The 21580-nt window shown below is 42.1% G+C and overlaps 2 protein-coding genes across 7 annotated transcripts in view; one reads left to right on the top strand and one right to left on the bottom strand.

The window, feature by feature from the left end:
• Positions 1 to 9143, top strand: part of vps13d (vacuolar protein sorting 13 homolog D) — a 54093-nt gene extending 44950 nt beyond the window's left edge. For all 6 annotated transcript variants that reach the window (XM_071475171.1, XM_071475166.1, XM_071475167.1 and 3 more), the window contains 13 exons: positions 182 to 352; positions 1010 to 1114; positions 1349 to 1498; positions 2113 to 2262; positions 2526 to 2622; positions 2717 to 2865; positions 3385 to 3519; positions 3675 to 3842; positions 4268 to 4400; positions 5010 to 5205; positions 6038 to 6169; positions 6259 to 6499; positions 8072 to 9143. In XM_071475171.1, the coding sequence (XP_071331272.1) occupies positions 182 to 352; positions 1010 to 1114; positions 1349 to 1498; positions 2113 to 2262; positions 2526 to 2622; positions 2717 to 2865; positions 3385 to 3519; positions 3675 to 3842; positions 4268 to 4400; positions 5010 to 5205; positions 6038 to 6169; positions 6259 to 6499; positions 8072 to 8203 (1959 nt within the window). In that variant the 3' untranslated portion in view covers positions 8204 to 9143. The remainder of the gene's footprint in view (positions 1 to 181; positions 353 to 1009; positions 1115 to 1348; positions 1499 to 2112; positions 2263 to 2525; positions 2623 to 2716; positions 2866 to 3384; positions 3520 to 3674; positions 3843 to 4267; positions 4401 to 5009; positions 5206 to 6037; positions 6170 to 6258; positions 6500 to 8071) is intronic.
• On the bottom strand, positions 8669 to 20413 carry LOC139620052 (immunoglobulin superfamily member 21-like). Its single transcript, XM_071475203.1, has 9 exons — positions 19328 to 20413; positions 17019 to 17140; positions 16575 to 16693; positions 14831 to 14946; positions 12827 to 13307; positions 11674 to 11774; positions 11103 to 11295; positions 10982 to 11011; positions 8669 to 9892 (listed from the first exon to the last, which is right to left on the bottom strand). Exons 1-9 carry the CDS (start codon positions 19466 to 19468, stop codon positions 9810 to 9812), a joined length of 1386 nt encoding a protein of 461 aa, XP_071331304.1. The 5' UTR covers positions 19469 to 20413; the 3' UTR covers positions 8669 to 9809.
• Positions 20414 to 21580: the final 1167 nt, after the last annotated feature.

The following is a 21580-nucleotide window of genomic DNA, read 5'->3' as shown; positions in this document are numbered from 1 at the left end:
ACTGGTTGACACCATCCCTACAGTGAAGCATGTTGGTACAGTGTAGACAACGTTTCAAGTGAAGGGATCTGAACAGTTTCCGAAGTGACTGTATGTCTTTAATAAGGAATTAGTTTGAGGAACTAGTTTTGGTGCAGTTGATAAAAAGTTTTACTTTCGATCTATGACTTGTATCTTTAAGGTGAAGGGTGGTGTGGCGGGCCTGTATGATGGAGCAGAGGTGGTGCTGGGACCAGACTCCGGGCTGATGGAGCCTGGCCCTGAACAGCAGTTCATCAACCAGAAGATGAGACCTGGTTCTGGGGTGCTGTCAGTCCAGGTGCTGCCAGATGGACCCACTCGGGTCCTGCAGGTGAGAGCAAAACCCAGTTTTTTTATTTCATCCAGCTGCTCTTTTGTCCTCTTCTTGTTAGCTTGATTTCTCATAGAACTATCCTGAAAGTGCTACTTTATAATAATAATAACTTTATTTATATAGCAGCTTTAAAAACAGGGTTTACAAAGTGCTTTGACAGATGAAGGAAAAAGGAATGGTAGTCAAAAGCAGGACAGAAGCAGAGGGAAGACAAACAATATATTTCATTATAGATAAGGAGGGAGCAGGAGCTAAATAAGAACATTTATAAATCAAAAACCACACACATGCAAAGACGGTAAAAACAATAAAATAACAATAAAAAGATAAAAATAAATAAATAAAATAAAAAGACATAACATAAAACCAAGTCTATAAAAATGAGTTTTAAGAAGTGAGGTTTAAAAGAGGTTTGTGATTGTGCCAGCTTTATTTCCTTGGGGAGGTCTGTGTTTGGTTTATCTTAGTTGCATTAGTGTCAGGTGTTCATCATAATGTACCAGTGTGTGTTATTTACCTTTCAGGTAACCAACGGTAACCACTTAGAGAATATGACAATGCATCTGATGTAGGCAGTTAATCACAAATTACTTTATTTTGGCAGACGTCATCATTTCTGCCCTCAGACATTTGTTTGGCTTGGCTCTGTTTCAGATCAGTGACTTCAACCAGAGGAGGATGATCCGCAGCTCATCCAGCTCAGAACAAGACAAGAGCAAAGAGGACGTGAAGAAGAAAGAGCCCGAGCAGGAGTTGGAGGTATGAGGAACTTTTTTTACATGACATTCATGCCTGGGAATAAAAAACAAATGAATCCTCACTTGTTCCTTATTTTAAATTAATGTTTAATCTTATTTGTTCCTTATTTTATTTGTTATATTTAAATTTGTGTCTGAGACCAGTTGCTGAAGCTCAGTGGGTGTTACATTCCCTGTGCAGTTTCAGAGTTCTTTTCTTAATGAAAAACGTTTTCTCCTTTGTATTGACTCCCAGGTGTTGGTGAACTTGGACGAAGGTCTGGGTGTGTCTCTGGTCAACAAGGTTCCTGAGGAGCTCGTGTTCACTACACTGTCTGGTATAGACGTGCACTTCACTCGCACTGCTGCCAACGAGGTGTTGGAGCTCAGCATCCAGAACATCCAGGTGAGCTCACCTCAGCTATGACAGCATTCATAAAATCAGGTTCACGTTTTATTTATATAACACAATTTCATGCAGAAGATTCACGTTTTTGTAAAATAATGAAACAGAAAGATGGAGCCTACAAAGGTGTCCAGTAATGGACCCCTGTGAGACCTCACGCAGTATGACATGGTCGTTGGAGTGTGACTATCACTTTCGCTATTTTAACGGCACAAAATACAGAAGCTGTGCCCGGTCCATGGTTCAAAAGGGTTGTACTAAGTCTCTTAGTTATTCATGGGAGTGTTTTTAGTGTAACATGCAATGAACCAATCAGAGTTCTATCTCCCACTCCCTGCATAAGCCAGGTGAGCTGCACCTTGGCGGATTGCTGTTATAATGGTGCAGTGGTTCACACAGAATTTGATTCATATTGTGAATGATCAGTGAGCCCAGTCCTGACACACACACACACACACACACACACACACACACACACACACACACTGCAGTTCTGTGTGATCAATCAAGCCTGATCAGTGCTGCCAATAATAATACACATAACTCTTACATGTAAATCCAGTTTTAGTAGAGAGTGTTGTTTGATACTTGCTCTGTCATGTTGTGGTTCTCAGGTGGACAACCAGCTGCTGGGCACCACCCAGCCTGTGATGCTGTGTATCACTCCCACTTCCAGTGACAGCAGTGTCAACGAAAGCGGCCCCGCCCTGCAGGTCAACTCCGTCAAAGTTCCCAGCAACCTCATCCTCACTGATCTCTTCAAGGTGAGTGAGTGAGTGAGTGAGTGAGTGAGTGAGTGAGTGAGTGAGTGAGTGAGTGAGTGAGTGAGTGGGTGAGTGAGTGAGTGAGTGAGCGGGTGAGTGAGCGGGTGAGTGAGCGGGTGAGTGAGTGAGTGAGTGTCTCATGCTGAGTCACATTCAGTCACTAACTCCTGGTTTCTTGTGCACATCACAAACTGGACATCTCTGATGCGTTAGAGTGATACTAGACTCATGTGACTAATGACGTCACCCTGATGTGTTCACAGCACCTCATGGTGACAGCCCGACGCTTCACTGTGATCATCGAGGAGAAACTGCTGCTCAAGCTGCTCAGCTTCTTTGGTTACGGACAGACAGAAGCCGGTAGCTCATTGTTTGAATCTCTTTGTTAATATATGTGTGTCACTGTGAGTAGGATTTGCTTTAAAGTAAAAAAATAAATCATGTTTGAATGCAGAGCTGGAGAAGTTGGATGAAAACCTCCATGAGAAGCCCAACGAGGATGCAGGATCTCCCAAACGTTACTACTTTGAAAACCTAAAGATCAGCCTCCCTCAGGTCAAGCTGAGTGTCTTCACCTCTCACAAGCTGCCTCCTGATCTCAAGGTAACCTCACATGGTCATTTTTTCTTCTTCGTTTTTAAAACCACTCTTCTTCCTTTGGTCAGACTCAATACAATCATTCAAAGACCCCCCTCTGATGAAAATCAAGTGTTTAACCTTGTTAATATCCATATGACATTTTCTTTACATAATACAAGACATATAAGTGAAATAATCAGTCAACACCATGACTGAGTGTTTCCAACTTGAACTGCACTGAACCAATGACAGTCTCATAAAAACAGATTCAGAAAGCCAGGGATTCATATGTCATAGAACCTGAGGAACCATGCTAACAGACGTCTGCTAGCCTCTGATGTTTTCTCCTCTAACTATCTTGATACTTGCTGCTCCCTCATTACTCACCAAAACCTTGTCAGTCCAGAGAGCGATCATTTGCATTAGCACAACCACTAACACTGTGTCAGCCACTGCCAATTACAAGCTAACAAACAGCATAAACATTTTTCAGTTTTTGATTTTTGATTTTATTTGATTGTTTTTCTTTTTTTGTCACTATAGGCTCTGAAAGGCACCCTGGGATTTCCTCTGGTTCGCTTTGAAGACGCTGTCATCAACATGTACCCGTTCACTAGAGTGCACCCCTATGAGACCCAGGAGATCATCATCAACGACATCCTCAAGCACTTCAGAGAGGTAAGAGGAACACACACCTGTATGAAGCATGTTTGGCGGTGCTGCTTTGAGGATAATTTCCATCACTCATGAGCTGCTACATGGACAGATATCACATACATAGGTGTGTCATGTGACTGTCACATCATTGTCTGTGTGGTGTTTCCTGTCTGAAGGAGCTGATCAGCCAGGCAGCTCAGATCCTGGGCTCCGTGGACTTCCTGGGAAATCCAATGGGCCTCCTCAATGATGTCACTGAGGGCGTGTCTGAGCTCATCAAGTACGGCAATGTGGGTGGTCTTATACGTAACGTGACCCACGGTGTGTCCAACTCTGCTGCCAAGGTACATCTCTGCTCAGCTGTGTGTAACTGCCTCTGACTTTGTGTTGTTACTTTTTGTTCTGTACGTTCTGTATATTGTTCACACTGGTGCATCGCAAAGACTTTTAATTTATTACTTGGCATTGTTGCATTATCTTGTACAGTTGTTCCTGTTATCTGTGTATCTCCTGAATATACGGATCAACATATACCAGTAACAAGACAAGGTCAAAACCTAGTATATGTCTGAACCATGTTTAGTAACATCCCCTGATGATGTAATAGAAATAGAAATGTTAGCACCATATCATTATTAAAGAGGAACGTCCTATGGGAAAAGACCAACACTTATCACTCACTCTGTCAGTCACAGACATCTGGGAAAAAGAGTAAAAAATGTGGAAGTAGTCATGTAGCGTAAACATCCTCCTGTTCTCTGTGTGTCAGTTTGCAGGGACTTTATCCGACGGCTTAGGGAAGACCATGGATAACCGGCACCAGAGTGAGCGAGAGTACATCAGATACCACGGAGCCACCAGTGGAGAGCACCTGGTAGCAGGGATTCATGGACTGGCTCATGGTACAACCTGAAACATTTCTTTGTCTGATTAAAAAAAATAATTTTACTGCTCCCCAGCTTGTTGTTTAATTTCTTCATAGAAAATAATCGGTCATGTCTTTGACTTTACTACCTCGCTGCTGAATGTGCATCCTTTGAAAACTGGCTGTTGGTTGAACTAATCCAGTGAATCAAAGTCTTTTATGTACAGTACAAAATCAGCGGAGGGTTATTTCTCTCTATATAAAAGCAGATCAGTCAGTAAAGCTGCAGTGCAGTTAATATCTAATGCACACTCATCTGAAGTCCAGTGAACATACATCAAATTATCCTCACGAGGATTCAATGTTCAGTTCAATCCTGCAACAATAAATAACTGCAGCGCTCAGGGATTAATCAGATGCTCCAAAGCTCCAGCAATTTATCCAGTGTCCACAGATATTATTACTACTGTGCTGTGCTGTACTGTGCTGTGCTGTGCTGTGCTGTGCTGTGCTGTGCTGTGCTGTACTGTACACAGGCATCAGTGTAAACATGTTCTGCATGAGAAGCTGGACTCCTTTCTGTCTTCTGTCTCTCTAGTCTTTCTGTTCTACTTGTCCTTTTAAATAAACTCCCGCTCCCCTCCAGGTATCATCGGAGGCATGACGAGCATCATCACCTCCACAGTGGAAGGGGTGAAGACAGAGGGCGGAGTCAGCGGCTTCTTCTCAGGCCTAGGTAAAGGTCTGGTTGGAACTGTGACCAAACCGGTGGCTGGAGCTCTGGATTTCGCCTCAGAGACGGCACAGACGGTCCGGGACATGGCTAGTCTCAGTAACCACAGGTGGGCGGAGTCTGTTACCTGTATAACATGAGCTTCTGAAAAAATGACTTGAGAAGTTTTCAGGTCTTTACAGAGAAAACGTGCAGATCTTAATTTTCTGCAGCAAGACTTCATTAGGTTAAAGGTTCTCGGTTATCACTATCACTGGGATTTAAATGACTAATTTTATTTCACTCAGCCTCTGCTGTTCATATTAAAATGAAATTAAAATTGTTGTGAAATGATGAAACAATGAAACAAACATGACCCAGGCACTTTTTTATTGCAACAAGCAAAAAATATGCAGTTAGCCATGTATAACCTGATGTCCCAATACATTTTAAATGTATAAAATTGAAAAATCTTTCTTCTGGGAGCTTAAACTGCAGCCTCAGTTTCAGGGTGCATCTTCAACCCATCGCACTGGGTCACTACATTTCACCCAATTAAAGTTATTAAAATTATTGAAAGATTAAAATAACCCAGTATTTTTTACACACTTTTAAACACTAACAATGAACACTCTGCAGATACATTCAGTATCAAAAGATTATCAAAAGTGTGTCCTTATTATATTCATAAAAAGATGAGATAAAGTAAACATTTATATTTTAAAGAAGTGATTTGTAAAAGAACATGTTTTTATTTCTCAAAGTAAGGTATCAAAATAAGTAGGATTTTTGTACTGGCTGTCTTATATCAGAAAGCTTCTGCTCAGACCTGGTCACCATAGAAACAAACTCATCCTATCACAGATATAAAACGCTATCTCAGTTCTGTGAGGTTCCTGCTTGAAGAGTACCTGTGTTGTGTATTTTGTGTGAAGTGTTTGTGTTCTTGTTTTGTTGTTCAGGCTCGGTGTGCAGCGGGTCAGGAAGCCTCGCTGCTGTAAAGGACCCCAGGGTCTCCTGCCTCGATACTCAGCCATACAGGCTGAGGGCCAGGAGCAGCTGTTCCGCCTCACTGACAACATCCACTCTGAGTTGTGAGTCTTGCTCATTTCACCGGCTGTGTGTTTAATACCCTTTTTTTTCCATCAGACAGAGTTGTTCACTGTCCGTTTTCCCACTCCAGCTTCATCGCCGTGGAGACCATCGACAGCTACTTCGTCCTCATTTCCTCCAAAGTGGTCTACTTCCTGAAGCCAGGGGACTATGTGGACCGCGAGGCCATCTTCCTGGAGGTCAAATACGACGACCTCTACCACTGTCTGGTCTCCAAGGATCATGGAAAGGTGTATGTGCAGCTCACCAAGAAGGCTGAGAGCACCAGCAGTGGTGTGGCCATTCCTGGCCCCTCCCACCAGAAACCAATGGTGAGACCCCCCATCTGACTGCTCCATCACTGACCACATGGTTTCCTCTTGTCCTTCCCCATGCAGATAGTTTGGGTTTTATTGGTCCAGGTTTCTAGATTTCTGTCTCAGCCTTTGGAGGGAGGGGGGGGGGTCTGTACAGCTGACCATCACTGATTGGTCAGACACCACAGCTTCTTCAACTTGTCATTCACAAAACAAGGAAGTACTCTGGTGTCAATATTAGTGCAAAAAAATCAACCTTTTCTCGTTGTTTATTTTTATTGAAAACCAAAGTCGGGCTTTGCTGTTGGGTTCAGTGTGAACAAACTGAGAACATGAGCAAGCTGGAGAGTGAAGAGACGGAGGGGGGAGGGGCTGTGGTACAGAGATCAAAGCGAGAGAGTGTAACAAATCAAATTTTATTAGCTTTAGATAGTTTCATGGTAGTTATGTTCTAAAGAAGAAATAAATAACCATCAAACTGTCAGCACTCAACAGCATCACAAACTGCAGCCTCCAAATAAAAGTCATACAAATTTGAATCAACACAAGCTGAACAATATAAGTTGCATTGTTCAGAGTTATATTATATAACTCTGATGAAGGAAGATTTATTAAAGGACCAATGGATTAGACTGCTTTAGTTTTAGTTTGGTGTTCCTAATAAACTGCCAGCTGAGTGTAGATGTTTGTGCTGCCAGGCCTCTTCACCCCCAGAGAAGGGTTCAGCTGCACCCTTTGAAAACTAGGCCCTCTACAAACCATTTTTGAAAGTTCTACTTCCTTTTTCGTCCTTTGCATTCGTCTTTCACATTCGTGCTCTTGCTGCAGCTGAATACACTAAAAATAATTGAAACGCTTCTTTTCCACAGGTTGTACTATGCACACACAAGGTTTCACAGCCCCAGCTTCTTATACAGCTCAGTCAACGCTGTGACATCACACCGTCAGCTCACACCACCAGAGCGCTTGAACAAATGCAGAAGTTCGTGTCTGATGTTTGAATAATATTTGCATGATATCCTCCTCTTTAATGCTTCTTCAAAGTCTGTCCGCACCTCCTCCTTCCTGCCACCACATCAGGTTCAGTTGTGAGCCGCAGCAACACGATCGGCTTCATATGTTTCCTGGTTTTGCTGTTATGAAGCAGACAACTGGCTTTTTCTGGGGGAGGGCGGGATATTTGTCATACAGCTGCCATCTCTGGCCACACAGACGTTGCGATTCAGGATTTTTTTTTTGGGGGGGGGGTGTCTCTCTCTTAAAACACCAGGGGATTACAAATGAAACATAATTTTCCTCCATAGCTCCATCCAAGAAAATAGCAAGAGATAAAGGAAAGCTGTCATCGAAGTGGGCGAGCTCTGATTGGTTGGGGTCAAATTTATAGTCTGTCACATCTCTGAGCCTTATCAGAGCAGGAGTGTGTGACTCTTTGATCATCATGGCCCTGACCTGGTCTTTCAGGACCTGCATGTTAGAGAGGCTTCCAGGATCAGGAATGTCACCCACCTTGTGGAGTACATTGTAGATGTTAATGAAACTTCCTTTTACTCCTAACCCCACTCCTAAACCCCCCCCACCCCCCAGGTCCATGTGAAGAGTGAGAGTCTCGCCATCAAAATCTCTCAAGAAATCAACTATGCCAAGAGTCTGTACTACGAGCAGCAGCTGATGCTTCCTGCCAGCGAGAACGAGGACTACCTGCTGCTGGAGTCCTGATCACCTGACGGATTCTGACTTTTCTTACATCCTGAGTGGGTAACGGCTTTTACTGATATATTTTTTTTCAGGCTTCTGTTTTTTAATGTGTTTGACAGTAAAGGGAAAAGTCAAGCAACTGTGCACGTGATTGAGTGACATGGCCCGATGTTTGACAGAGCACATACATGTACATTACATGAATAACATATGCAAGACAGTGTTAGTTTGACTTGTGTATATGTAAAAAAACAAACCACTCATAACAAGCAGGTTCTGTGTGTTTATGACTGCTGATGGCAGCAGGTGTACACATCCTACAGCTGTTCTATATGTTTGTGAATAGACAGAAATGTAAATAGAGCTACACACCAACACTACAGTAGTGTGCATACTGTACACAGTATAGAGAATAAGGACAGATGCTGAAATAAAGTCCAATGTAACAAACTGCCTTTACAACTCTATTATGTGTATAAGAGACTATTAGTGTGTGTGTGTGTGTGTGTGTGTGTGTGTGTGTGTGTGTGTGTGTGTGTGTGTGTGTGTGTGTGTGTGTGTGTGTGTGTGTGTGTGTGTGTGTGTGTGTGTGTGTGTGTGTGTGTGTGTGTGTGTGTGTGGACTCTCACTATCGCTCCCTTTTTTCAATCAAAGACCTCCAGGTCTGAGTGTCTCTACTTTTATTTAACAGTCATTTTTAACGAGCCTGCTGTTCTCTTGTACCAGAGGCCTCCTCTAACAGAGCGTGTGGGCCGCCCTCTAACCAGGCCTGTCTCTAAACTCTACACAACTTGTCAGACCTTCAGGGTTTTGGTTTGATGTCAGATGAGATTTTTTTTGAGCTGAGTTTGGATTGTTAACTAGACAGGAGGCGTGGAGTTCAGGATAGGCCTCATTCTGTGATTCTGTAAAATAATGTTCACATAGACACTGCTTTAAATAAAGCACCACTTCAACTTCAGCACTCACTGTGTGGAGCCTGTTATTTCCAAACCGAACCAGAACATCATTGGATATAGAAACCTGTTTGGGTGAGAGTCATGAGGATTATATACAGTAACTTTTTGGCTTTTTGGCTTTTGGATTGATGAGGGGAAAAAAAAAATGTATGGCTCTGTCACATGGCTCTGTCTGCCTTCCAGATATTCATGAACAAGTTGAGAAAGCCTTTTATTTTTGTGATACTGTGTCTTGCAGTGTCCCAGTGTCTGGTGTAAACATGAGAGCTGGTACTGCCTGGGCTACCATTCTGCAAAACCATTACACCTGGGTTAGGTGACATCACACACTACATCCATGGTTTCCTTTAGTATGATACAATTAGAGCATCTTACATACTCATAATCTGACCGAGTGTGACCTCTCCTCAAAGCTGCTCAGTGTGACAACATGGTGCACAGCAACTGGATCTCAGTTCTGTGTCTGATCCTGTATCTGTCCTCTCTGTCAGGGTCCTGCTGCAGCTTTAATGTTCCCGCAGCGCTCAGTGTTGCTGCTAACAGCCGGGTGGAGGTTTAGATTCTGGGGGTCATTCAAGAGCGGATGCCTCAGGTGGGGGTGGTAGTGGGGTGGTGGTGGTGGTGGTGGTGGTGGTGGTGGTGGTGTGGAGGCGCAGCAGAGCCAGAGGTCACGTCAACTCACAAGTGAAGCTCAGCAGCAGCAACGTGGAGGATAATGTGAGCGAGCGTCGACTGACCGCTGCGTCGATGGCTGCACACAAACAGGAGAGCATGCATTACACAGCACTGCTGTAGATTCATACGATTTCACCATGACTGTGACATGTTGACGTTAACTGTTCCAACTTCAAGGAACAACTAAACCATTAAAGTATAAGTCTATATATTCTGAATTTATATTGTCATCAAATCTCATGTGCAGAGACAAACCTGCAATAAATGTATCATATTAACAAGTATTGTGGGTGTGGGTGTGTCCATTGCAGGGTAGAAAGTAAGACTTTATTTACTTATTTTTTTAAATCAGATTTGCTTAGTTGAAAATAATAATTGTGATTAAAATCACTAATTATCTTAATTTAAAAGAATCTGTATTAACATAAAAACCCATTACATATAGTGGGGTTAGGCTTTCAAAAATGGTATAGTTGCAAATTTAATAATAGCACAGTGAGCACAATGATAGCATGAAAACCTTTAAGCAAAATATGCAAATTTTCATATATATATATGTTCTTCGTTTTGATGCCAGCCCTACCTAAGCTCACAGGTTAACTAGCAAGGTAGGCAGCATTTTCAGCCCAGTTAATACAGAAAATGAGATCTAGCTCTAGCTAACAGGAGCTAACTTGCTAATGCTCAGTTGCTGAGCTTGCTAGGCTAGGGCAGTAAGAGGGCAGTGACAACACCACTGTCAAGAGCAGTGATATCATGAAATAAAAAGTGAAGTTATGAAAGGTTGTACAAGTTTTTATTATGAATTAAAAAGTGGTATAAAGTTGAAATGTTATTGGGGAATTTTTTATGTAATAAATTTGAAAAGGGGCCTTTTAAAATGTCCTATAGACCTTATTCAAATAGTGAGTGCTGAAATAATGTTATATAGTTGAGTTTTAATGTCTTAAATTATTTTACAAATTTTTCATGTGATTATTTATGTTATAGTTTCTTGTGTGTTTATTGAATATTGAACACTTTGGGGCTCTGTAAATTAGTGTGTCTGCTCAAACAGCCGGTCACAGGAGCCTGGACATAAAACTCAATCAGTGGTTCATTACACTGATGGGAGGTTACCATAGTAACAGTTGTAAAAGCATCTGAATAGAATAGAAAAACCTACCAATAAAATGTTTCTTCAGTCTTGGGTTTTCTGTAAAAACACACAAAACAACATTTACTGTGAGCTCACTGAACAAAGATAAATGATTAGATCAAGTCCTCCTACACACACACACACGCACCAAACACAATGAGGCGGGTGTGGGTATCTGTGGAGCCCAGAGGATTCTGGGCTGTGCAGCGGAACATGGAGCCGTTCAGCTCAGCGGGGACTCTGTCTAGAATAAGCTCCCTGCCATCGTGCTCCTCTCTGCCGTCCAGCAGACGACCTCCGACCTTGGTCCAGGTGAACATGGGCTCAGGGAAGACCTCGCTCTGTGGACACACATACACACACACAGGTGTGTGAGCAGAAAGCTGCAGGGTCAGGCTGCCAGAACAAGGTGAGAGAATTCTAACCCTTTCCATTAAAAACGTGTTTTTATTTTTTTAAGTTCTTAAAAGTGATATTAAAGATGAAACTGGCTCAATTTTGCTGGTTTCCTCAGACTCAGGTTGTTTGGGGCCCTAAAACAAAGCTTCAGTCACCTCTGGTCCTTTGGCAAACAGGCCCTGATACTTTAATACTACAGACAACTGAATTTAACTACCCAATAGCCAAATCTGGAGTTAGAGTTTCTCTCTTTTTTTATTTTTTTTTTTAACTTCACAGAGATTTCCCTTCTCAAAGAAGCCACTGTGTTGGGAACTCACTGCAGAAGGTCCCAGCTGGAAGCCCTGGACAGCGATCCGCACCGTGTCTCCCACCTTGGCCCTACTGGGGCTCATAGACAGCTTGGGTCCTCTGGGAGCAGCTGATGGAAAACCAAAATACCACATTGGTTTATTGATGTACAATTAGACAAAACTTAACTTTCAGATGCCTGAATTTTGGAAGCTGAGAAAGGCCATATTCATTCATATTTTTTCATCTCGAGATAACATAACATTATCTCGAGATAATGACATATTTTGTTATCTCAAGTAAATGGGATAATTATTCTATTGTGAAGACATAACGAAACTCCATTATCCAAAAACATAAAATAGTTTTCTCTTGACAATATGTCATTATCTCGAGATAATGAGCTTTGTTATCTCGAGATAATGGGATAAAAAAAAATACTTGCGAGTATGACCTTTCTCTGCTTCCGTACTGAAAAAGAGAAAAGTCATAAAAATACATATTACGTAATTATGGCTACCACATTTCCAGGATCTACCCACCAGCTCAGTGCATGTCCACCACCTTTTCATGTACCTATGCTACAAACCATCTGAGGTGAAGGTACAAACTGTGCTAAAGGCTCAGTATGACCCTTCCCCTTTTTGTTTACATTAATGAATCCTGATTTGTCCCCTTTAATTCTTCATATCCATGAATTTCTGGTTGCACTGAAATTTTATTTCTAGTATATTCTGCATTTTCATTGTTATTATAACCAGGTGATCTGAGTAATTGTGTTGATAAGAGGAAGTGACTGATGCCAAACTTCACCACTTTCCCTCCATTCACAAGAACCCAGATAAACATGAACAACCTTACTGGTAGAGCCCATCACTAAATTAACAGTCCACCCTTTTAAATATATGGAACTTCAGAGTTTATCTGGTTTTTCAGTATTAGCAGGTACATTGTGCCGCAAGATGCAAGGAGCGCTAACAGGAAGTGACGTTATTAAGTTGATGTGAAACCACTTATACTTCAATATCGTCTCCATCTGCGAGGTTGTAGGCAACATTTTCGGGGGTAAACGTTTTTTCATCTGATTTTGTTGCGACTGAGTGACTTGATTCGGAGATGATTCTCTGCACTAACACACACAGAGGGTTAGTTCGCTCTAGTTAGCTCAGCATCGTGACTCACCCAGTGTGACCTCAGCCTGCATGGGCATGGACAGAGCTGGGTGGTGGACCTCACAGCTGAACAGAGCCTCATTGTCCAGCTGGGGGTTGAGGCTCCAGGTCAGCAGGGCTCTCACCTCCACGGTGCCGTCTCCTGCTGGCTGCTGCCGGTGCTGGAAGTAGTAGAGCGGGTCACTGCTCTGGACCCAACGGGGAAACTCGCGGCTCACCACCGTCTCAGGTATCACCTCAGTGGTTGGCTTGGGGTCGGACTTGGACCTCTGCTCCCGGTCCTGGTTGGGGCCATTGGGCCCGTCTTGGCCCAGTCGAGCCGGCTTCCCCTCTTCTTCCAGCGGGGACAGGGACTTGTGGACTTTGGTGTCATCAAGGTCTCGACTGCTCTTGGAGCTCCGGAGCCCCGCCTGGCTTCGGTGTCCCATTGAGGAGGAGGACTGGGGAGTTGGCACCACATCAATGAGCTCACCATCCCGCTTGAAGTATACCTGAAAGACAGGTGAGCTCAATAAGGACAGTGGAGGCACAACAGTGGAATAACCCTGAGCCTCTTGACAGAGTCTCCATTTGAAATGACAGCAAAAGCTCTGACTCGCTTTGACGAATCAGATAATTTTGATCAGTTCAAAGATTTGTTTCCTGTTTGTTTTTGATGGCGACTAATCACATCACTTTGAGTGTGAAGGTTAACTTACTGCACTAACTTCTGATATCACCTGCTGATATTTTTAAAAACATAACTCAAGACCTTTTGAGTCTTGCCATAACTCACAAATTCATGGCCGTTCATGACACAATTTAACACAAAAGTCTATAAGGATAAAATTTACCAAATGCTGTGACATCATAATGTTGAGTCCAATTGGACATTTGTGCCAAATTTAAAGAAGTTCCCTCAAGGCGTTACTGAGATATCATGTTCACAGGCCCAAAACCATGTTTTGTGAGGTCACCGTGACCTCGACCTTTGGCTTCCAAAATCTAATCAGTTCATCCTTGAGTCCAAGTGAACATTTATTCCAAATTTGAAGAAGTTCCCTCCAGGTGAGATATCATGTTCACATACAGACGGACAAATGGACAGACGGACAACCCAAAAACATAAGGCCTCTGGCCCTGACTGTCGCCGGTGCAGAGGCGTAATAAAAACCATGTTAGCACTGGTTATTCTAAATGATACAAACATGGGAATTCAGCTCATTTTCATAAAAACATTTGCTGGGGGGTGGGGGGGGGGGGGGTATAGTAAAACTAAGATCTGTGTGTTTGTGTGTGTTTGAGTGAGATCAGTGGTTTTGACTCCACACTTTACTCTGAGCTGTAACATCATCCAGACTCTGTATCCTCCTGTACTGTATCTACACTGCTGCATTTATAAAGATGCTTGTCAGTAGAAGGCTAACAGCTGGTTGCTACTGTGTTAATCTTGTTTACTGGTTGAACATATGGTCATGTGACCAGGGAGATGGGTGGTGTCCGCCATCATCATTATTTACCACAACTACAACAGCCCGGTGTTAGGCAGAGGTGACCTTGGTTAAACAGGAGATCCACTGCAATAGATAAACACAGTAAAAATCTTTGTCTCATTCAGGACCCCTCTTCACTGGACTTTTATTTTATCACATATGCTTCTGCCCTGTAATCCCCTCATATTAAGGAAATACATTTTCCAAAAAGGTCACTCAGGGGTCATCGACCAAAGCTGTAAATAGCTCTTTTCATTTTAAACTTCAATCCACTGCAGCAAGAATAAAGCGAGGACATTGTTTTTTCTTTTTTTTCTTTTTTTTCTGTGAACAGTAAATCCAGCACTGCTTCCAATTCCATCCTGCAGTCGACATAAAAGCATTTTTCTGACACTGTCTAACATCTAAAAGATGTTAGAGTTGTTTTCCATGATCAGAAATAAATGGATGTGTGCCTCATAGCACACACAGCAGTGATGCAAATTTGATTATAGAGACTGAGTCCTTTGAGAGAGACAAAGAGTGAGAAGGCTCCATCTCACCATGGGAGCTGGCTTTGCTCCTGTAACAATGCAGACCAGAGTGAAGTTCTGGGCCTCGTAGCGGCTGAAAGGAGCCGGACAGTTGGCTGCCACCACAGAGATGGACTTGGGAGGCACTACAGAGAAAATACAGACAGGATTCAGGCACTCAAACATTGAAGTACTTTTGATTCATTGACGGAGAATAAATATACAGTAAAGGTTTTTAGTTATTTATATGGAAAAGAAAGGAAATCAGTCCTAAGTGATGAATTAGTATGCCGGTGATGAGTCTGAGCAAAGTCTGCTGCAAAAAGCACCTTCAAAGGGAAAACTGCAAATCAGTTCAATACTTGAATCAAAGGAATACATTTTGGAAAATACGCTGATGTTCTTGGAGAATGAGATGATCAGATGGATCCTAATCTCATGTCTGTACAGACAGTCAGGATGTGGTTAGCAACCAACACATCCCTCCTCCTCCCAAAGTCTGTAGGAATCCGTCCGTCAGAGCTGAGGCTGGGGGGGTCCAGGCCTCACTACCATACAGCAGAGTGCTGATGACGCAGGCTTGGTAGGAAACCATGTGCACATGGTTACAGTTGGAGCACACTCTTCGACGGCTTGGCTTTCACTGCGGCAGTCATTGGGTGCTCAGCCCCACATCTGGTGAGTGGACATTGTGGACCTGAGGTATGTAAATGAGTTGACACAGTGAAGGATTTTGTTGTTGATGGTGGCTAAAGGTGAAGGCGAACGCTTCACAAGCATGCATCGGCAAATAGTATTTCCTTCAGGAGCACAGTGGTCACTTTGGTCTTTGGTTGAAGAGTTTACTGTCAGCAGGAGAGAGAAGGAAATTCAGAGGAGTATTGATGGAGGAACACAGCCCTGCGTCTCTCTGCTGCAGACTGGAAATTCTTTTCAGGGTAGGGAGTTTTGGGAGGCAGCCAATTTGTGCGAGCATCTTGCAGAGATAATCTCTGCTGATAAGGTCGAAGGCCTTTGGGAGGTTAGGGTTAGGGTCTCCTCTGCCCCTGACATTTGTTTCTTATGTACCATGTTTTTTGCTGTCCGAAAGTCTCACTGTGACTCAGGGCCAACAAAGTTTGCTTGGAGTTGGAGGCTGGCAAGTGCAATGTGGGTGAAGACCTTCCCCATGATGCTGAAGAGGGTGGGGTTATTGCAGTCAATGCAGTTTCTCTTGGTCTCATACAGCACAATAATCATGGTGTCATGCATATACAGAAGATGAATTTCTTGTTTTCTCAAGACAACAGAATAATTATCCAGTAATATCTCAGTATCTCAAGATAACGAGCTTTCTTATCGCGAGATAACGATATAAAAAAATATTTGTGAGTGTGGCCTTTCTCGGCTTCCTTGTGCATATCCTGGGGGACAGCTCCTTCATTCTAACAGAGGCAGAAGAGGTTGTGAAAACACAAGCATCATAATGCAACAGGTGCAGCAGCCTGTCACAGAAATTCATCAGTCGATCCCAGAATTCTTGATTCCTGAATTCTCAGTTTTGAAATGAAATGGGAATTTTCAGTTTCCAGTGTTTCCCATTATTGTTTATTTTAATGATCTGGACACAGAAAGCTGCACCCGACTTGAGTCACAAAGAAACAGTTCCTGCAAATCTGAAATATCTCAACAACAGCTGGACTGATTACCATGCAGATGTCTATGGTTTGGTGATGCCCTGACTTTTCCTCTATTTATATTTAAATTTCCCGAGACCCCAGGAATGAATACATACCTATGACATTGAGGATGATGCTGCCTGAGGCTAGAATCACTTTGTCTCTGGAGCTCTTGTCATAGATCCCCACGTGGCACTCGTACAGGCCGTCATCGTCCATCTGGACCTCAGGAAGCCTGTTCATATACACAGACACTACAGCTTTTAGCATTTCATTTTTTTAATATTAGACTGCTGAAATCTCACTTCCGCTTACAACCACCTTCCCTCTGATCCTTCCTTCCTGTTAGCACTGTTAGCTTACAGCCCAGATAACAACATACATCTTGTTTATGTGTCAACCCTGTGATAGACTGGCCACCTGTCCAGCATGTACCCCACCTATCACCCAGTGACAGCTGGGATTGGCTCCAGACCCTCAAAGATAAGAAGTAAAGCTAATGGATTGATGAATTTTTCTGACCAGAACACGTCTTGCACAGTTGTAGTAGCCTGCCTTACCGCACAGTTGACTGGTAGACCAGGTCATCATGTCTGTGGATGTCCTCCAAGTGGGAGTAAGTGGTGTTGTACATTGCATCATAGGTGAAAATTTTCTGCTTGACGCCGCCTCCTTCAATAACCTGAGACAGTGAGAGCATGTTAGTGTCAAGATCTGAGTGACGTCCGGATTTTTTATGTAGTATTTCCTGTTTTATTTTGAAATGACTTCACCTATGTGCCTAGCCTTTGTGTTTTTCCCACCAGTTTTCTTTGTCATCAGTTGCCTATTTGAAGTCACCTGAGATCCCTGCTCACCTACACCTTTCTAGTTTCTTTATGTACAAATACTGAAACAAGAAAGTGGAAAGCTGTGTATGCACCAAAAAAATTCAGATGTGTGAAACCGTGTGCACGCAGGATTCCACGCACTTAACGTGAAATTGAGCGCACATGCACGAAAACCACCCTCCATTGTCTTTACGCCCTAAATTTTATATGCTAATGAGTATGAAGGCCTGGACTTCAGAATCAGGAAAAATGGCAGCTAACCAAAAGAGAAATTTCAGTGGGTAAGGAGCTGCTTTCAGAGGCAGAATCCAGAAAAAAAAGGTTTTATTCATCACTGCCCTCTGGCTTTAATAGTAACAGAAAATACACAGAATGTTAATGTGGGGGGGTTCTGTCATGCCCTGCACCAGAATGAGGTGTTCTTCTTGTACATTATGCAGTTTCTCTTGATTGAAATGAGTAAAATAATTTACAGTAGTATTTCATTAATTTCATACACTAGTTACCTTACACTATTTTCAATATACACTCAGATGGAATGAAGCACTGCACCAAGCAAAAGGTGAGACTATCCAAATATTTTCCAACTTACATATTAGGTTATTGACAGAAGTAAATTACTCACATAAACAGTCAGGGGCTTTTTTTCAAGTTTAACAGGAAAAAAAACAGCATGTCTCTGTCATCCACTGAAACTACAGGATGAGGACTGAAAACCACAAGGTACACAGGTAGTCAGTTCAATACAGGCAGGCGAATCCAAAAAGGGGTCAAAAACAGAACTACAGTCGTACACTAGAAAACAACTACACTAGGAAAGATGGTGCAGGTGCAACACACTAGGGCGGGAAACACACAAGGGAACAAAGTGAAACTGAAATGAAAGTAGAGTTGGTGATTTCAAAATAAAACAAGCCGCAGGAGGAAGCAGAGCTGGACATGACAGTTTCTGGCTTAAACCGTCCGAGAGGAAGATCACTACTTAAGGTTTTTGTGTTTGTACATGAGGCCTCTGATCAGCCTTTGTCACCAGCTCTTTGTCAGTTCATCTGTTCATTTTCCTGTTCATGTCCTGGTAGTTCATAATGTTTGGATTTGCCGTGATTAGTTTCCTGCCTTCCCCGGCTGCAGTTCATCCACCCATCTGAAGACAACTTTACTGCATCGGCAGGACTCTGTGTGTCTGAATTCTTCCCTTCTTGTGTGTTGTTCTTGGCTTCTGTCTAACAGTTTGGACCCAGAAGACATTTTATTTGATGACAAATGATTTGAGCTGTCGTGTTCCTTTGTGTGTTTGTTTGTGGAGGGGAAGAGAGAAGACACTGAGACTGCTCTGAACCTAACACGCCAGATGGTTTGTTACACACAACCATCTGTGAGGGCTTCGTTGGAGCTTTGAAAGCTAGTTAGCATGTTGGTAGAGAACTTTCACCATCCTTGTAAAGAAAAGTTGTACATAAAAGGCATTCGCTTCTCCATAGCTGCCAGTTGTTCCTCCCTCATACAAAGCAGTTTTGGAATTGCAGTGTTTTGGCCACAAGTGAATCGCTCGGAGCCTGGATTCTTGCTCGCAAGAATCTCAGCTGCCTTCCAAGGTTAGGCCACAGGAAGTGCCTGAGAAATGCTGCTAAAGGAGCCATTGTCTGAACTTTATTAACTCCCCTGATTCATAGACAGTCTCTCAGCCTGTCTGTCTGCTAACCTACTTCCTGTTCCTGAGTCAGCTAGCCTCCAGTCTGTTTTCCACTCAGCTGGCATCCCTCCCATCAGCAACCAGCCTCATCCACAGGTTCCCAGCCACCACCCAGTCCCCCAGCATGCCGTTCACCATCCACCATGATCGACACCCAGCTGCTCCTGTGTTTAGTCTCCTGCCAGCCTGAGCTCCAGATAGAGCTTTAAACATTTACTGCACACGACCACTGCTCTGTATGACTGTACACCAAACATGGATGTTTTCAGACAGACATACTGAGAGCGGGAGAAGGAGGGACTCTCATCAGCCATATACTGAGAGTTCAGTTCACCTGCATGCTCACCTGAAACCACACGATCTCTCGGAGGCTGCCGTCTGTTTGGAAGTTGCACTTGAGTGTGACTGTGTCTCCAATCACAACAGGAGGAAGCGGCTCAATGGAAACAGTTAAGTAACCTGCAAAAGGGACAAAAACGGGAGACATTTGGACATTGTGAAGTGTGAAGTGAACAGAGATGTTATGTACTTTATGTTCTTATGCTGTACAAAACAAGCATCACCGGGTTGATGTATTGCACTCAGCACTCTGCACATTTAACAGCCCCGCAGCTTTGTTCCACGTCTGTTTTTCTCAGATCAAAGCTGAGTCAAGGTGGACTCCCACTTAGTAAACATATAGCTCTCACTAAATCAACATAACATTAACATTTTACAATATGTGAGCCAAATAAGTCAAAAACCTCCTGAGAGATGCAACACACAGATGATTAAAGAAAAATGAAGGACTGAAAAACTATAAGTGGAGGTTGTTTTGGGCCAGGAGTCGTATGAAATATGAACCATTTGTGTGAAATTTTGTCAAAATGCAGTGTAAAGTCTAAAAAGTGTTTTGTGAGGTCACACTGACCTTGACCTTTGACCTTTGACCACCAAAATTTAATCAGTTTGCCCTTGAGTGTAAGTGAACGTTTGTGCCAAATTTGAAGAAATTCCCTCAAGAAGTTCTCTAGATGTTGGGTTCACAAGGCCAAAATCATGTTTTGTGAGGTCACCGTGAACTCAAACTCACATTTTTAATGGTTTTTCCAAATTTGAGGTTATCAAGGCGTTACAGAGATGTCAAAATGTCTTTTCCCTCTTGAATCTCTGTCATTTTTTTATGAGATTTGATTTAGTTGGGTTTGATTTATGAGCTATTGTCAGCTTTTTAAAATAAGTTTCCATTTTGTTTTGCTTCAGCAGTGTTTTTGTTCAATGTGAAATATTAAATAGTGAATCCTCCCATACAAAAATGTAATGTAAGACATGTATCCCTCTGTATATATGAAGATATACGTTTATAACATATATGAAATACCCATAGTAAAATTTGTTTATGTAGATATATTAGAAATATCTATATGATGAATTTTTAGATGGTATGACATGAGACGACCATATATGTTAACAGCATATATTTAATTTATATATGCAAATTCATTAAAACAATGTTTTTTAAAAATCTATATATATTGTAGCATGTTTGGGATAAGTGGGTGGAATTATTGTTAGGTTTTAGTGGGTGGAACGTTAACCCAGTGCACTCTGAGGCAAAGCGTTCACGGATATAAGCTGAGTAGATTGTGTAGTGAATGTAAACTAAATCTGCGTGTGGTGACTAGTTTTACTGCTCTTAACAGTAACTCTGCAATGTCTCTGGTGGCTTATAGTCCATTTATAGAAAAAGCATGTTACACCACGAGAGAAGTGAGTTGTGCAGTTAATGACCACCCTGTAGGTGCAGTGCACTGTACCCCCAGTAGTCCTGCAGGGTATGGGGCACGGTGGTTGTCACAAAGCAGATATCTGGATTCTTCCCACAGCAAATTTTAACCTTGCTACAACATATATTTGTCTTATTAATTTCTCATGAATTTCAAACATGTCTATCTTCTCACTTTTGGAAGACACTATATATAATAACATATTGGCAGGCTTTTGGGTGGATATACAGTATATTTATATAACGTGTCTATAAGCATACATACATAAACATACATATTTGTATGGGCTAGAAATATATGCCAATAAATGAAATTGTTCCAGTTTCCTATAGGTTTCAAATAATTTTTACATATATGTAAAATTATTTAAAATTATTCAAATTAAAATTATGTATATTTTATATGTACATACATGGAAATTCAATTCTCACACAGCTCACATCTTAGATATACTAATCCATGGGAGCAACAGTATTTACACCAGGCTGAGATTTAAATGTTGCTGTGGGATTAAATGGGTTAATGTAACGTATAGGTACATACGATTTATTACATAGATGAAACGTATATTTAGACATATATAGACTCATTTGGTTTCATCATGTTAAACTTCATGTGATAAATCCAAATACTGATCATGTATTTCACTTCAATTGTAATATCACATAATATCAAATAGGTTTCAAACATGATTAATTGATGCATAGTCACATGGTTTTTGATTTTGCATGTGAAAAGAATAATGTGATACAAGACGTCAAATTTCACATGTTATTAATTTACATATAGGTGCAGGTAGAGTTTGGACATTACACCTGCAAGAAAATTCACAT

The sequence above is a fragment of the Trachinotus anak genome, unplaced genomic scaffold (genome assembly GCF_046630095.1).
Source record: "Trachinotus anak isolate AG129_WGS33_773 ecotype Australia unplaced genomic scaffold, CSIRO_AGI_Tana_v1 ptg000004l, whole genome shotgun sequence".
Classification (NCBI taxonomy): Eukaryota; Metazoa; Chordata; class Actinopteri; order Carangiformes; family Carangidae; genus Trachinotus; species Trachinotus anak.
This window is presented reverse-complemented; position numbering and strand designations above follow the sequence as displayed.

Bases quoted from the DNA above. Each gene is read 5' to 3' on its own strand.
- LOC139620052 (XM_071475203.1), bottom strand. From the start codon at position 19,468: ATGTCTCCCGTTTTTGTCCCTTTTGCAGGTTACTTAACTGTTTCCATT. The intron at 16,694-17,018 runs GTAAGGCAGGCT...GTATATGAACAG, and splicing joins GTCTACCAGTCAACTGTGCG to GCTTCCTGAGGTCCAGATGG. The intron at 9,893-10,981 runs GTAGGTTTTTCT...GTTTGTGTGCAG, and splicing joins ACTGAAGAAACATTTTATTG to CCATCGACGCAGCGGTCAGT.